The sequence below is a fragment of the Acomys minous genome, assembly GCF_964271855.1.
Source record: "Acomys minous genome assembly, chromosome: 8".
NCBI classification, from domain to species: Eukaryota; Metazoa; Chordata; class Mammalia; order Rodentia; family Muridae; genus Acomys; species Acomys minous.
This window is the reverse complement of record NC_140489.1, coordinates 107,058,203-107,075,117: the sequence shown is the minus strand read 5'-3', so window position 1 is coordinate 107,075,117 and position 16,915 is coordinate 107,058,203. Positions and strand designations below refer to the sequence as shown.

Below are 16,915 nucleotides of genomic sequence, written 5' to 3'. Positions count from 1 at the left end.
CTTCTAATGCACAAAATTTTCATATATACCATAGCTTTCAAGAAAAAATGGGAGGAGGTGGGTTTTGTTTAAAACAACTGTCTCTTCTGACCAGGCTAACTCTAAGTGACCATGAACCGCTGATCTTTCTGTCTTTACCTTCCAGACGTTGGGATTATAAGCATGAGCCATCACACCAGGCTAAAAGTTAAGATTAAAAGCTATCTATATTGATGGGAATAAGTTATCTCCTATTTAAAGTACATGATACACAACAGAATTTCTCATAGGCGATAAAACAGATTAAATCTAATATTTAAAACAAATATTACCAAAGCATACAATGAAAAAGTTGTGCAAAATGGATGGAAATAAAGTCACTTCAAAATATTGATTAAAATTATTTCAAAATCCAGAAACCTGTAATTTATAGAAATACAATTCAATGTTATTTAGGTGCTATGTAAATATGTAATAATAAAAACAAATTTAATTTGTGTTTGTTTTCTATATTTTGAGACAAAAGTCTTGCTTCATGTAATCCACTTGCCTCAACCTACTAAATATTGAGATTATTGGCAAACACAACTATGAGGAAAAAACAATTTAATTATAATTTTAAAAAATCACTGGAACTTAATTCTGATGTGGCAAAGACATTTTTGAGTCAAATGTACCACTGGATAAAGAAGTATTAATTCCAAATCTGTATCTTTAAATAACATAACTGAAGGGGGGAAAAAATGACAGGTGGTTTACATAGTTTCCTTTAAAAGAATAAGGAGATCGTATTTACAATTCTTTTTATTTTAGGGTGAAAATAATAGAACCATTGTCAAATGACTAATACATAAAACTGCATGTCAATTACTTCATCTCCAACTTACTGACTCAAATTTACTTTGAAGATTTTGTAGTAGGCAATGAAGACGACGATAGGTTTCCTTCAATAAAGCTGAGTACACAGATTTTGTGTGTTAAGAACAACATGTTATTTAGTTTTACAATCAGTCTTAAAAACCTCAGGCTGGAGAGATGACACAGAGGTTGAGAGCGCCAGCTGCTCTTCCAAGGGTCCTGAATTCAATTCCCAGCAACCACATGGTGGCTCACAACCATCTATAATGTGTTCTGGCGCCCTCTTCTGGCCTGCAGGTGTACATACGGGCAAACACTATACACATAATAATAAATAAATAATCTTAAAAAAAAAAAGCCTATGATTACATTTCAAGGCATAGATCTTACCTTGGAGGTTGCCTGCTTTAGTTTTGCTTGCTCTACTAGGAGTTTATATGATGAGCCTTTGTTACTCTGTATTTTTTCTTTTTCCATTTGTTCCACCAAAGCCTTCTGTTTTGCCTTTAGTAGGTTAAGTTGCTTAAAATATAAATAAACAACTTAATCTTAAAAATACCATTAAGAACAAAAATATAATTATATTTCTATAAGTATTCACACTTCAAATAAATAATCTAGCAGTAAAATTTAAATTAAGTTCTTCAAAAGAAAGTATTCTTTCCATTTATCACCAAAAATTAGTTCCTTATCCATGAAAAAAAGGAGCTACTTAAAAACACTTCCTTATAGGGTGACTTCTTTCCCAATAGTGGAAAACAATTATTTATTGTAAACACATGAAGAGAACATTTGTATTGCTTAAGAAGTCTTAGCTTTGTTTTTATGGGAATTTTACTTTTTACTAATAAATATTTTTAGTGTGTCTTAGTATGTCTTTCTTACTAGTTTTTTATAGCCTCTTTAAATATTTCTGTGTGTGTCTCTGTGAGTGTGTGTGTGTGAATGTGTGTGAGTTTGTGTGTGTGTCTGTGCCTGTGTGTGTATCTGTGTATGTGTGTGTGTGTGTGTGTATGTGAGTGTGCTATGTATGTCTATGTGTGTGAATCTGAGTCTATCTATATGTGTGTATAAGTGAGTGTGTGTCTATATGTGTCCGTGTGTGTCTGTGTGTGTGCCTGTGTGTATCTGTGTGTTTGTCACACATGTAGAGGTCAGAGGGCACGTAGTGGAGTGTGCTCTCTGCTGGGCTCCAGGTCCGCATGCTTTTGCAGCAAGTGCATTACCCCATGCCATTCCACAGGACCCACAATGTTCTGAACTTAAATACAGACTCATCTACAGTTTTAAGAGGTAATAAGGATTTTTGTACATTTTATTCAATTTCCCCTTATTCAATTTCCCCTACTGATATTCTTCAAAATTATAGCTTATCCATATATTAAGTGATAAAATATAGTCATATTTTATCATATTGACATGTCATATATTCACATGGAATGAAAATATACTTAGAAAGACATGAATAGTGGAGAAAAAAGAGCCAAGAACTAAAGAAAAAAGTCTGAAACACAGAAAACAATGTAACATATTATATTATTAAGGAAAATTCATGAGTGTTACTTCCATAGCTGAAATGTTTTTAAACTAAAATAACACACACACACACACACAATTAAAAGAAAAAAAATCAACTGAGTAATTCTAAACTAATTACAACCCATAGTTTCAGAAGATGATCTCAAAATGTCTATGAATAACATGTAGTAAATATAACAAAAAAGAAACCATACTATTAATTCACTTTAAATTACAATTTAATTCTTACAGAAATACTTGTTTCCAAATTATTTGTGACTACAATCATCACAGTTTATTTCCTACGGAAACCATCACATGACAAATCACAGCACAAGCACCAGCATGTTGATTATCCCAGAGCTACAATTATGAGATACAAAGCAATACACGGACTATTTCTTGCAAGTTTTCAGTTTCGCCAAAACAAATATTCACCTTCATAAACAAACAAAAATCAGTATTTCACAAAGTGGTGAGCGAGTTTTACATGGCAACTCCAAATGATAGCTAAACTTGTGATGATGCAAGTTACTAGTACTTAAGCTAACTACAGGTCTTAAGCACAAGACAGGCTGGTGTGGCATAGCCTTGTAATCCCAGCTACTCAAAAGGCAGAAGCAGACAGTATGACAAATTTAAATTGAGTCTCCTTAAGCCTGGGAGAACATCCAAATCCCAGGTTCCAATACTTAGCATAAGCATGGAAGAGGCTAAATAAATAAGCAGAAGAAAAGGAAAAAGGCACTTTGCATTGTTGCCTGGAAAGTATCAATTTAGCTCATAACTGGGAAGAGAGTGGGATTAAAACAATGGGGTGGGGGGAGTCAGTACCAAAAATACCTATTAACGACAGGCCCCAAAGCTTTCCAAGTCCCAGATCTATGGATTTCCAAACTAAATCTCAGTTCACATAAACCACACATTAAAAATTTTAAAAATATTTTTACATATATGAATGTGTGTGTGTGTGTGTGTGTGTGTGTGTGTGTGTGTGTGTGTGTGTATTCGCACATCACAAGCATGCCTGGGGCTGTAAGAAGTCAGAAGAGGAGCTGAGTGTAGTAGTGCACTCCTTTAATCCTACCACTCTGGAGGCAGAGGCAGGCCGAAGTCTGAGAGTTCAAAGCCAGCCTAGTCTACAAAGTGAGTTGCAGGACATCCAGGACTATTTCACAGAGAAACACCATTTGGGGGAAATGTCAGAAGAGGGTGTTGGGTGCCCAGGAACTGGAGTTATAAATAGAAGTGAACTACCATGTGTGCTGTCCAATCAAACCAAGATCCTCTGTAAAAAACAAGCACTCCTCTTAAGAGTTCAGGCTAAGACACTCTTTTCTTCTTCTTCATTAAAGAAATAGCATTGCCGGGCTGAAGTCATGGCCCAGTACGCTTTGAAAACAAAACAAATCAAACAACAAAAAAAGCACATGCTGCTCATGGACAAGACCCCATTTCAGTTTCCAGGACTCATACCAGGTAGGTGGCTTATAACTGCACTTTCTACTTCCAGGGAACTAAACACTGTCATTATGGTCTCTACAGACACTTACATAGCAATAAAGACAGACACATATACACATAGATAAATGTAAAATAAATCTTAGCAGGAAACTGAATGGAGAATAGATCAATGGTTCAGAGCACCCAAGTTCAGTGCCCAGTACCCACATAGCTATTCACAATCAAGTTCCAAGGAATCCAATGCCTTCTTCCTGCCTCTCAGGCACATATGCAGTATACAAAAAAGAATACTAGGTACAGCGAAGTATACTCTACCCAGCAATCAAGGATATACTTTATACTTTGAGAGAACTGACTTTCTCTGTAAGAAAGAAAACGGCATATTTTCCTTTTAGAAACTAAGTTCAGCACCTAGAATATCTTGTGTATATACTCTACTACTAAACCACACCAGGAATGAGCACATTTTTTCATAAAATTATTATACCTACTGACTCAAAAGAAGGTAACATTACGATAAGCTCAAATCTTCAGATAACAATGACACAGTAAATAATGTTCACACACTGTTTCTGAAGGGATTATGCACCTTGTGCGTAAACAATCAGCTGCACACATAGGTTTCGTGTAGTAGAATTATATTCTAATACATGACTACCTACGAAAGGCAGTTTCTCTGTACAAGTGAGCATAAAAAGAAGGAATGAGAATGTGTGTTTGTGCTTTCTGCTTATATTTCACTAAGAAGCAACTGAAAAATTACTCTTTAAAAAAATATACAGTTAATCTTCATGAAAATGAAATAGTAGCTAGCAACAAAAAATAAAGTACTATGGCTGGAAAGATGGCTCAGCAGTTTGCTGCTCTTGCATCAGACCTGGGTTCAGTTCCTAGTACCTACATGGTGGCTTACAACCATCTGTCATTCCAGTTCCAAGAGACATGACACCCTCCTGCTGGGCCCCTCAGTTACCAGACACTCACTATTCAGGCAAAACACTCATACACATAAAAAGGAAAAATAAGTAAAATCTACAAAGCAAAGTACTGATAAGCTCGACATAGTTAAGTCAAAGAATACCAACCACTCTGAGGAAAACAGGCTCGACATAAAATGAAACACACTACATACCTTCCTGCCAATGTTTTATTTAACCATTACACACAACAAACTGCACAAACCTAAAAGCAACAAAATACAACATCACCAAAGAAAATACAGAAGAAATGAATGAAACAAAGAATTAGAACACTCAGGGAACTCCTGCATGGGCATGAGATTCCAATTTAGTAACCATGGTAGGCCTCTTTGGGAAAGTGATAATGTGCAAATGTCAGAAAAATATGTCCATTTGTACAAAGCAAAGACTAAAACTATGTACTTAGAAATTATAAAAAAAGAAAAGAAAATTTAGTTAGCACATCCAGAAATCCTGAATGAGGATTGTGCAGGTTGTCCCACAAACTTAAATTCAATACTATCTAATACATAAGAAATTAAAATCTAAAAGTTAGAGGGGCAGATAACATGAAACTTCATCTAAAGGACAACTGGAAGCCACTAGAAATTTGAGAATAAATGTTACTGGGTTTGTACGAAAAAGCACATGGTAAAGGGGAGCATGGAAAGAAAGCCAGAGTAAGGAAGAGCAAAGCCAACAAGCCCTTTCAACAAGCGAAACAATGTCCTTCAGCAGTACTGACATAGAACCAACAAGTTTACAGAATATCAAAACTAAATAAAGTACGTACTTTTGTCATTTTGCAAATACGGTCACCAAAGTGGTAAGCCAACAACCTAGGCAGCTTGCTAAATGCCTGCTAAGGCCAATGGGTGATATCAGAAGACAGTCACAAAGCCAGAAGTTATTGACCATTACCTGCTTATGATGAACAAGCTGCTTTCTGATTTTTCTGGAATATAATCTATCGAGGCTACTGCCTCCCTTGGAGGATCTATTTAAGCTCTGAGTATGTAGATTATTGTTAATAAAACTCCATTGGTTACCTGGAAAGAAATGCTGTTATTAATAATTCTGTTTAATGACTTTTAAGTAACTTCTATAAGATGAAAACAAATACATCGACTGAGTCAGTTTTAAAGATAAAATAGCTCTCTGAAGGTTAAACAAACGACTGTCAGCACAGTTTTCTATCCAATCTCTTCTTGAGCATCCCAAACATTTTCTGTCTCAGGGTTTAAGATTCATTTTAAGCAGGGCAGCAGTGGTACATGTCCCTAATCCCAGCCAGGAGGCAGAGGCAGGTAGGTCTCTGAGTTCCAGGTCAGCCTTGTCTACAAAGCCAGCTCCAGGACAACCAGGGATATACAGAGAAAGCCTGTCTCAAAAAAACAAAAACAGCACCAAAAATGATTCATTTTGAACAACACAGCTTTGATGTGTTCTACACAAGAAATAATGATGATGATGATGATGATGATGATGATGATGATGATGTTGTTTTGTACAAGCATCAAAAAATGCTATCCAGAGTAATGATTGACAAAATTGTTTTAATTGTTCAAGTGGCAGGCTGCATAACTGTATTTACCCTTGTGTTTTGGAACATGTTCACACTATTCTGCAGTGCTCTTTCTCTCAGTCTGGACTAAAATCACACATTCTTCTTCTCTGATAGGTTTTGTTGTTGTTATTTTAAGATAGGGTCTCACCATGTATAAAGCACTTAGCTGGCCTTTACTCTGGACAGCTGGAATTAGAGGTGTTCCCACCATACAGAGCCCCTCTTCTAAATGAGTTATTTATAATTTTTAAATGCTTTCTTATTTCATGTCTTAGTTTGAAATCATTACTCCCTGAAAATATCGTCCCATCATTCCTCCTCTCTAATATCAAACAATAAAAATTAAAATGAAGACTTCTAATAGAACTTATTGCATACCATTTAAATTGTAGTTACATTTAGCTCGGTGTTATAGTTTACCCCTTTATCCTGTAACTGAGGACAAGGACTCATATTCACACATTATTTTTTATACCAACATAAAACAAATTCCCTACATCTGAGACTTCTCATTCACCTTTCCAAAGCTATTAGGATGTAGTTTTATGGATTCTATTTGCTGTATTGACACATTAGGTTCAACTGCCTCAAGACATTTATTATAGTAAATTTTAATTACAATAAATGAAATAATTACTTGATTTGTCCTCCATGCCTACTAAAAAATAAATAATAATAAGCTTTCACATCTAAGCATAAAGGACAACTGTAGCTAATTAAAAGAACTGAACTGATGTGGTTAAGAAAAAAATGGTATAGTATATTAAAATAACTTTTTAATAGAGCAAGGAAATAAAGGAAGAAATGTTATTAAGATACAATCTCAAAACTAAAAAATAAATTTAAAAAATTTTTTTAATTCTCCACAAATTCCCTTGCTACATTAAACTCACTTCTGCTTATATAAACCACTATGGGTGCAGAATGTGAAAAATATAGATGCTCTGATTAATTAAAATTCACATCCAAAAAAGAAAAGAAAAAGACCTCATAAAAACGTCAGGAGATGGTGGCTCACACCTTTAATCCCAGCACTTGGGAGGCAGAGGCAGGTGGATCTCTGTGAGCTCGAGGCCAACCTGGTCTACAAAGTCCAGGACAGCCAGGGCTACACAGAGAAACCCAGTCTGGAAAACAAACAAACAAACAAACAATAACATCCAGAAAAGCAGTTCATCCAGCAAATATAAATTCTATCTTTCAGCAGATCCCTAAAGAAAATTAGCTCATTTTACATAAATTGCATACATCTGGTATCGACAGGTCAATAGCCAGATCAGGAACAAATGCGGAGTCACTGAAAATCCCCACCAACACATTATTATGAACTTGTAATACCTGTCAGGAACCTCTCCCTGTCTTTACCAGTCAAGGGTTTCTTTGCAGCTGCTGCTTCATCTTCAACAGTGGCCACATAGTCCAGTAACCTGGACACCAGCATAACGACCCAGCTGATCATGGGGATATCCAGGACTCCTACAGGGAAAGGAGAGAAGATTCCAGTAAATGTGAATCCTAAGGAAAACTGAGAAAACTCTTTTTGTTGTTTTTCAGGACAGGGTTTCTCTGCATGGTCTTGGCTGTCCTAGACTCCCTTTGTAGACTAGGCTGACTTCAAACTCACAGTGATCCACCTGCCTCACCATCTCCCAGCTTGAGAAAATATCTTACAAATAAAGAACACACTGATGCTGGGCATCAAAAAGCCCTGGGTGTGAAGGTGCACAAGTTGAATCCCAGCCCTCAAGAAGCAGAAGAACATTCTCTGAATCCAGGGCCATCCTCATCTACATAGCAAGTTTCAGAGCAGACAGGACTACAAAGACAGACCCTGTCTCAAAAACAAAGAAACAAATAATCCACAAGATAGATAAATAGATTAAAAAAAAAAAACTATACAAATTCACAATTTGAATACTGAGTCGAAAAGAATGATATGGCAGTCAAGCACAAGAAAAGCTATTCATTCAAAAAAGCCTACATCACAAAAATATGAATAAAAAATGTACTGCAATAAATATCAAAAGTACATCAGAAATATTTCATACAACCTGTACTTAGAGTAACTATAACTACTAAAGACAGTCACTTTATATAATACCTTCTGTCCTTCTATGCATGGTTAACTCTGGCTGAAGAGGTGACAATAAATTATCCAAGAGGTTGAGTAAGCTTTCCAATACACCACTGTTACTAAGTGATCTTTGACCAATGCAGGAAAGTAACATAAAGACCCTAAAAACAGACACACAGAAAATGACTAGTGAGAATCAATTTAAATTTTCCACTTAAAAAAATTTCACATTAGGAATTACTATAAAGTGTGTTTGCTTCTTAAAACCACTCATTAGTTAATTAGTAAAAAAAAAAAAGATTTCTATCAGGAGAAATTATATGAAATGAGTTTCTAGTCTAGTCATTGGTTATACTTCATAATGCTGCCCCTAAGAAATCAGGCACTTATCAGAGAACTATCAGAGCCTAAAGAATCACATTTAATATACAAGGCACAGCATGGCCTTATAGAAAACACATACTGACACCAATAAAATCACACAGATTGATTCAGAAAATCTAAGAGGATGAATGCACTGTAGCACATATTATATTACATAATATATACATCAGAGCTCACACCCTTCACTTAGTACTCAAACTATGAGAAGGCCTATTTTACATTTTCTCCACACTTACTATCCATGTAAACAAAATCTTGCATTCTGACAATGACACTAGAAGTAAAAATCACTTACAATCAACACCACTGATATTTCCAACCTACCTATCTTGTGGGAAGATGAGCAGCTGCTCTGAGTTATATAGCTCCTGAAGAACATTAGAAAGGAACTGGCCCCACCATCTCTCACCACCACACAGCTGAACAAGGAGAAGGCCAGTATGCAACCGTATCTTTGGGGTTCCACTGATGCACAAGTGTTTAAAGAGCTCTTCACAGGCCTGGGCATGAAAGGTGCTCTGCAAAACTGCAGGAACAGAATGACCTGTTACAAGAAAGAAACAAACGACTTATCTAAGTGTTTGGTGTTAGAGTAACACCAGTACGCCTACGTTCACATTGTTCCCCAGAAACTAGTAAATAATTATATTCTATTTACTTAGGGAATTATTTACTTCTTTTATATAGAATTTAACTGTAAAGTATTTAGCAGTAAAAAGAGATAGAAAAAAAAAAGGAAGAAGAGGAGGAGGAGAAGGAAGCATATATATTGTATCTCTTATTTCTATGGTCAGATTTATCAAATTCCCTTACAAGTGAATATGGAAATAGGTATAAATGAAAAAAGATCACATATCTTAAGAGGGAGACTATAAACGTAAGTGAGTAACTCAAAACTAGCTCGTGGCTAGAAAACACCATTCCTGTATTAGGTTATTAGGTCAGCATACTTTCACTGTTCTACTTCTATGCAATGCTTAATACTTTTGTCACTCAAACACTGATGCACAGTAATACAACAAACCTAAAAATAACTAATTAAAATTAATTCTAAAAACATTAGAATAAGAGGTAGGTAGATCTCTGAGTTTGAGACCAACGTGGTCTACAAAGTGAATTCTAAGACAGGATGGCTTCACAGAGAAACCTTAGCTTTAAAAAGCCCCTCCAAGACAAAGACTTGAAAAGAAACGTTAGAATAAAGGGCATGAGGATGCAATGCGTAGAAAAGCATCCATTTACCATGTGCCACGCCCCTAGATTCCATACAAAGCATGACAACAACAACAAGAAAATAAATGAGTGGGTCTTCAGAAATGTCATGAGTACATTCAACAGGGGATCAAACTAAAATGTCTAGACAGATCAGTGAAGAATACTTGGCTAGCATGTATAAACTATCAATTCAATCCTCAGCACCACATATTCATTTTTTAAAATCCCAGAAAGTAATAGCATATACTCAAAATATGCAGCAGAAAAATATTAAATTATTTCAAGTCTCTAAGTCAAATACAAACCATTGGAAGAGTGAAGGAGGCTGAGCAATGTGTCCAGTAAGTATCTGACAATGGTGCGTAACTGCTCCGTAGATGATGTCTGAATCAGGTCTTCTGGAACTGATGTTTCACTCAGTGTCTTCCGACTTGCACCTATGGCTACTTTGAGCCTCTGCACTGCATTATGAGCCAGATTTAGTTGAAGCTGTAGCTGAATACAATCCTGATAAGCAGAAAATACTCTACTGTCTTCCTCAACTGCTTTGTCTGGTTTTCGCAAAAAGTACTGTGCATTATTTGCACTGTTGAGAGGAGGAAGGTCAATACTCTGCAGAAGAGCTTCCAGACGGTGACAGGCTAAGTTGTATCTATGGGTAAAAATAACTGAAGTCATTCCCTCAGTCTTCTTTTACACATACACAGTGAAAAGCACAGCTCTTAACATCCCAACTATTATGAAAAATTATTGGTGGGCCAGGTACTGTGGCAAACACCTTTAACCTCAGTACTCCAAAGGTGGGCAGCCATCTGGGCTTGGAAGACAGTTTGGTCCACATAGTCACCTCTAGGCCACCCAAAGCTACAAATAGAGACCCTATCTTAAGAAAAAAAAATATTGTTCCTGAATATTAATAAATTATACCAATTAGCCAACAACATTCTCATGCTTTCACTCCTACTGTTATGAGTACATGCCCATCCTCCTTTTTGTTCTTTTCTGTGTAGATACAGAAAACATTTGTGGCAGAAATAATTTAGCAAAATATTTGAGTGATTTTCCACTAACCTGCACTGTATATCTTCTTGCAGAGCAACCATCATTGCTAAATGCTGGTCAATTTCTGGCTGGCTTGCAGATTCTCCTTCACCTTTAAGAGGATCATGCATCAACTTCAGTTCACTTTCCCAAGGCAAGATGTACGTATGCCCATAGTAAAAACCTAATGGGATTTTTGCTCTGGCATTTGTGCTTCCATAACGTCCAATAACAGTTATCTAAAATGAAAAGATGAAAGTATGCATATACAAGTGATAAGATTTAAAAATCTGAGCTACGTATTTTGAAAGATATGTTGGTGTATTACTAAGAAACCTGGAAAACATAGTTACTTTCTTGAAGTTTTTTACCTTCATGAATCTGCACACAGGTGGTGGTATTAAGTCATGAAGAATTAGTGAATGAGTGCTTATATCAGTTGCCACTACCAAACGCCTTCCGTCCACTTCTTCTCCTAATGTCCATATGTCAATGGATAAGGAGGCCAAGTCCCCACAAGTGGGAATCAGTACATCTGTCAACAGTATAGGCCTTCCAAAATCCAGGGTCACAAATCTCCTGGCGCCTATAAAGGAAAGAGAAGCACAAAACCCATCAAATAACCAAATTATATACTCATAAACAGATTAAAGCATTTCTCTTAAAATAAAAATAATTAAGTTATTAAACTATAAATAAGAGAAGGAGCAAAGTATTAGTAGCTTTATCAATATTTCTTCAAAACTTCTCGCCGGGAGTGGTGGCGCACGCCTTTAATCCCAGCACTTGGGAGGCAGAGGCAGGCAGATCTTTGTGAGTTCGAGGCCAGCCTGGTCTACAAAGGGAGTCCAGGACAGCCAAAGCTAAAAAGAGAAACCCTGTCTCGAAAACAAACAAACAAACAAACAAAATTCTCTAATGTCTTAGTATGTCAAGGCTTGAGATTTGTTCCCTTGCCCAAAATTCTGCTAGAGTTTTGAAAGACAAAAGTGAAAACTTATAAGATTGTTAATATAAAATCAGTCAGCTACAGAACGAAACCTCATTATTTGTTTCAAACATTATACTTTAGCAACTAAATCAGTGAATACATTAAAAGGTAAGCCTATAAAATATCAAACTATCCTTTATTCAAACATGGATTATTTTTACCTTAGTTTCACCATGACACAGATCAGACATACCATGATGTATTACTTAACTTCACTTAGGAAAATTTTGTTAACTTCTGAGGCAAGTCTAATATATTGGGTTTAGTTGGTATAGTAAAACACAGCTGAAATTACAAATCAATGCTACAATTAAAAAATGCAACTCAGCAGGTAAGAGCGCATACTGCTTTTCCAGGAGCCAACTCTGACTCCCAGCACCCACATCAGGCTGCCTGCCTCTGGCTCCAGGGAAACCAACTTGTATGTCCTCTGTGGGAACCTGCACCCATGTGCAAAAGTAGGCAGGAGGGGAAGCAGACAAGCACACAAGCACACACACACACACACACATTTAAATTGTAATTTTAAATTATTTTAGTAACAAATATGAGAGAGGCTACAGATGACTCAACAGTTAAGAGTATGTACTTTTCTTGTACAAAATGCAGGTCCACTTCAAAGCACCTGTGTCACAACTGCCTGTAACTCTAGTTACATGGGACTGGACTTCCCCTGGTATCCACAGACACCTGTAACATGTAGTATACATAAACACGTCCATTTTTAAACTTATGCACACACACATATGAAAAATAAATAGAACTTTTTTAAAAAATGCTTCAAGTCTCCAGAGGATAAAGAAAATTCAGGTGGCTGCCCCAGAATGAATACAGCACTGACTTTCTAGGTCAGCACCCTATTAGAAAAGCTGAGAACAGATTTGTATGGCTGATATTGTTTTGCAAAACAAAAACCAATCCATTAGTGAAAAAAAATCCAAATCACTAATAATAACATTTCTTTTTCATTAAATTGGTATGAGGGACAGTTTAGCAATTAACACTTTGCAGAGAGAAAAAAAACAAATCAAATGTATAAGAACAGCACTGCTTGTTATAGAACTATGTTTAAAAAAAGAGGCAATTTCCAATACTTTCCTAAATAACAAATAAAAGCATGGTTCCCCTCCTAATGGGGCTCATATGATTTAATTGTGTCCTTGGGTTCAAACCAAACTACAGTATAAACAACTATTCGCATGCAGGGCAACCCATTTTCCTTCTACATGTTATTAGCACAAATGCTGCTGCCAATTCATAAACAAATGTGCAGAGATTTTCTAAGTATTCAATTCTCTTTTCTAAAGCAAGTATGACTCAATTGTTCCTACAATGAAAAGCACAGATACAGTTATGTCCATTTTCCCAATGAGAATATTTCAAATTTTTGCTGTTACTATAGTATAGAACTAAAAGCTAGTAGAATTAGAAAGTTAAAAGCAGCTAAAATTAATTCGTAAGTATGCATACACTCATCCCAATTTTAGACTTATAGAATACTTCCCGATACAAATCCAGATACAATCCTAGTTTCAGGATACTGCCTTATAGCCTAATTTCAGGTATGATGATAGCTGAGCAACTACAATATAACCAGACTACTTGTATCATTCCTGTTCCTATAGGCAAGACGTAGATACAGAGTACTCTCACGATTTCAATGGAGCTAGCAACCCATACAACTTACACACTCTCTAAGTTCTTATTCTTGGTAGAATGTACTTGCTTGGTAGCAAATGTGATTTATTTGCAATAAGTCATAAAACAGCCAAAGGACTAGCCAAGAAAAATAATTTAAGAAATACAATAATTACCTGAATGCATTCGCTCTATAATTATGGACTGGTGAGGTGGAGGCTGAAGAAAGTGTGAAGCATGAGAAATTGCAAGGGCCAGACCAGAACCAAGTGGATTCTAGAAAAGAAAACAACATAATCCTATGCTGATACTCTTGCTCTGAGAAACCTTCTAACTATAACATTAAATTAACAAGTCTCCATTCCTAATATACATTTTTAAATGTTTTATAAAAGCAAAATGATTAATGTTAATTTTTTTGTGGGTTTGTTTTGTTTTGTTGAGACAGGGTTTCTCTGTGTAGCCTTGCCTGTCCTGGACTTGCTTTATAGACCAGGCTGGCCTGGAACTCACAGAGATCCGCCTGCCTCTGCCTCCAAGAGTGCTGGGATTACAGGTGTGCACCACCACACCCCACTGACTTTGTTAATATTTTAAACATTTGACCTCCAAGGCTAGAATTTATTTAAAAATATTAGTGTATGTTCAAGTTAAGATTTTACTAAAACATCATTTACCATTCGAGACTTGTTGGAATTTTTGTTATGTGCAGCAAGATTTACTGCTGGAGGATCCATGACCGAGCCTGGAAAAAGCTGTGCAAGTTCAGCATTAATCACAACAGAGACTGCTTCATTGGGCGGAGTGAGTGGTGGAGTCATAAAAAGTGGTGTTGTTTTTGGAGTGGGTGGAATAACATCAGATGGATGGATGAAAAATCCAGGAGCAGCCACTGGGTTAGAAGGTACAGCATTGTGAACAGGACCTGCGGCTGCTGCTGCTGATGCTGCTGCAGCTGCTGCTGCTGTTGTCTGGTGCAGCTTGGCTTCCAGCTTTGCCTTCTGTAAGAGAAGTAAAAGTAACACCTATAGAAGAATCCTGACTACCGATGTTGTGAGGAACACTCAATGATTATGTATAATGAAGTTAAATGAAAAGTAACTACATCCTAATGACACAAAATAACAACAAATGAAGCACTGCCTTGTTAGGAACAATTCTTAAACCACTATAAGAAAATGTCTTGTATATTAGGGAATTAGAAAGTACTCAAAAAATAAAAAGCAAGCAGAAAAATGAAATGTAAATAATGAAACAAAGTTCTGCTCAAAACAAAATGAACCAAAAGTAGATTCAATGTAGATTGACTTGATACAATTTCTCAAGGGGAATTTGCACAGGTTGCATTTAATCAGCAATTAAATCAATAAGCCACATTCATTTTAGCTGTACTTAGAATCAAATTAATGTCCTATATTTTATATTGTCCTACATTCTCCATTGCAGAAAATAGTAAATGATATATCTTCAAGAGTGTTTAAACATAAAACACAATTCACTTCAAGACTCCACAAAAAGTATCATTTTTTCCCAATCACATATTAAATAGGATGCATTCATATAACTTGAATACATTTAAACATATCACAAAGACTTTACCTCAATTTTTTGTTGAAAAACGATTAGCTCAGATTGGACAACCTACTTTCCTTTATGAAAATAATGGTCATTTTTATAGTACTTTTCAGCTTTTGAAGTTTAGAGACAGCATGAACAAAGAGCCAAATAGTCTCCAACCTGTTGCTGAAGCTTCAAAAGCTGCTGCTGTTTCTCTTGCAGCACCTGTAGCTGTTGCTCGGCTGAAGCCATTGCATGAGAGAGAGACTGCAAAGCTACCTGGGCTGCTGAACTCAGGGCTGTCGAGGCTTCCCCAACTGTCCCAGATGATAGTCCACCTACTGCAGGAGTAACCCCGAAGGAACTCACTGGCATAAGACAAGGAAAAACAAAACAAAAACACCAGGATGAAAAAAGGCTCACAAAGGTACATGGTCAAAGTACAAAATTTGACATTAAAACTATAATCGGTATACAACTTAAAAAAAAAAAAGTAGGATGTCACGCAGTGACAGAGCACTTGCCTGAAAGGCACAGAGACCCGAGTTCAATCACCAGTATCACCATATACATATGAACATTGCAATGTAGTGATACCAATACTGATACTCAAGTTCTGAGGGAGTCCTGGAACAAATCCCAAATCAAAAATTTTCAGTTATTTACTTTTCAGCACACAAGTATTTCTGGTATAGAAGAAATGTGTTTATGATTTTAAAAACCCAAATAATCACATATAATATAAACACTGAGCACTCTCTCTTAGCCATCAAAAAAGCTTCATCACTTAATGGGCATGCTATATATGCCATTAATCCCATCATTCAGAGCAGATGGATTTCTCTGAGTTCCAGGCTAGCCAGGGTAACACAGCAAGGTGTTGACTTAAAAAAAGGAGGAGGAGGAGGAGGAGGAGGAGGAGGAAGAGGAGGAGGAAGAGGAGGAAAAGAAGAAGGAAGAGAAGAAGAAAAAGAAAAAAAAGAATCACGTTAATTTTAAGGCTATTATTTAAACAGAAAAAAAGATAGAAATGCTTAATTGCTCTCTTAAAGGAAACTTTTTTCTGGGACAGAGTTTATCTGTGTAGCCTTGGACATCCAGGATTCACTTTGTAGACCAAGCTGGCCTTGAACTCACAGAGATTCGCCTGCCTCTGCCTCCCAGAGTGCTGGGAATACAGGCATGCACTACCATGCCCGGCTAATATTTTCTTGTTTTATATGTATATGAGTGTTTTCTTTGCATGCATATCTGCATACCACATGTATGCCTGGTGCTACAGAGGTCCAAAGAATCCCCAGAAGTGAATTTACAGACAGTTGTAAAATACCATATGCATATACTAGACTAAAACTTGGACCTTTGGAAGAGCAAAAAGTGCTGTTAATTACTAAGCCTTAATCTCCTCATATTAACCTACAGAAAAGGCAGAGATAACAACTACAGAAAACATATAGAGCCTTATTTTCTCCCCAAGCTTACTAAAGCATCAAATGGAGTATGTCCTACACATATTCAAATCTAGCCCAAAGTGCTTATTCATGAACATTCTCACCAGTAAAAGCAAAATTTCACTTTTCAATGAAATTATAATGTAATTCAGGAATACATTATAAATGAACACTTTTCCACTTAATATTTACAAAATACTTTTAAATTTTGATACAAAA

At 36.2% G+C, this 16,915-nt stretch overlaps 1 protein-coding gene across 10 annotated transcripts in view; it reads right to left on the bottom strand.

The window, feature by feature from the left end:
- Positions 1-16,915, bottom strand: part of BIRC6 (baculoviral IAP repeat containing 6) — a 182,042-nt gene that overhangs the window by 87,264 nt on the left and 77,863 nt on the right. For 7 of the 10 annotated variants that reach the window (XR_014781399.1, XM_084793779.1, XM_084793781.1 and 4 more), the window contains 11 exons: positions 15,426-15,613; positions 14,366-14,689; positions 13,865-13,964; positions 11,431-11,645; positions 11,090-11,298; positions 10,324-10,670; positions 9,128-9,347; positions 8,447-8,580; positions 7,684-7,821; positions 5,700-5,827; positions 1,228-1,359 (listed from right to left, as the gene is read on the bottom strand). Coding sequence is in view for 9 of the 10 variants with exons in the window: in XM_084793779.1 (XP_084649905.1) it covers positions 1,228-1,359; positions 5,700-5,827; positions 7,684-7,821; positions 8,447-8,580; positions 9,128-9,347; positions 10,324-10,670; positions 11,090-11,298; positions 11,431-11,645; positions 13,865-13,964; positions 14,366-14,689; positions 15,426-15,613 (2,135 nt within the window). In the remaining variant the exon portion in view is untranslated. The remainder of the gene's footprint in view (positions 1-1,227; positions 1,360-5,699; positions 5,828-7,683; positions 7,822-8,446; positions 8,581-9,127; positions 9,348-10,323; positions 10,671-11,089; positions 11,299-11,430; positions 11,646-13,864; positions 13,965-14,365; positions 14,690-15,425; positions 15,614-16,915) is intronic. The other 3 variants (XM_084793785.1, XM_084793786.1, XM_084793782.1) reach the window with 2 other exon arrangements.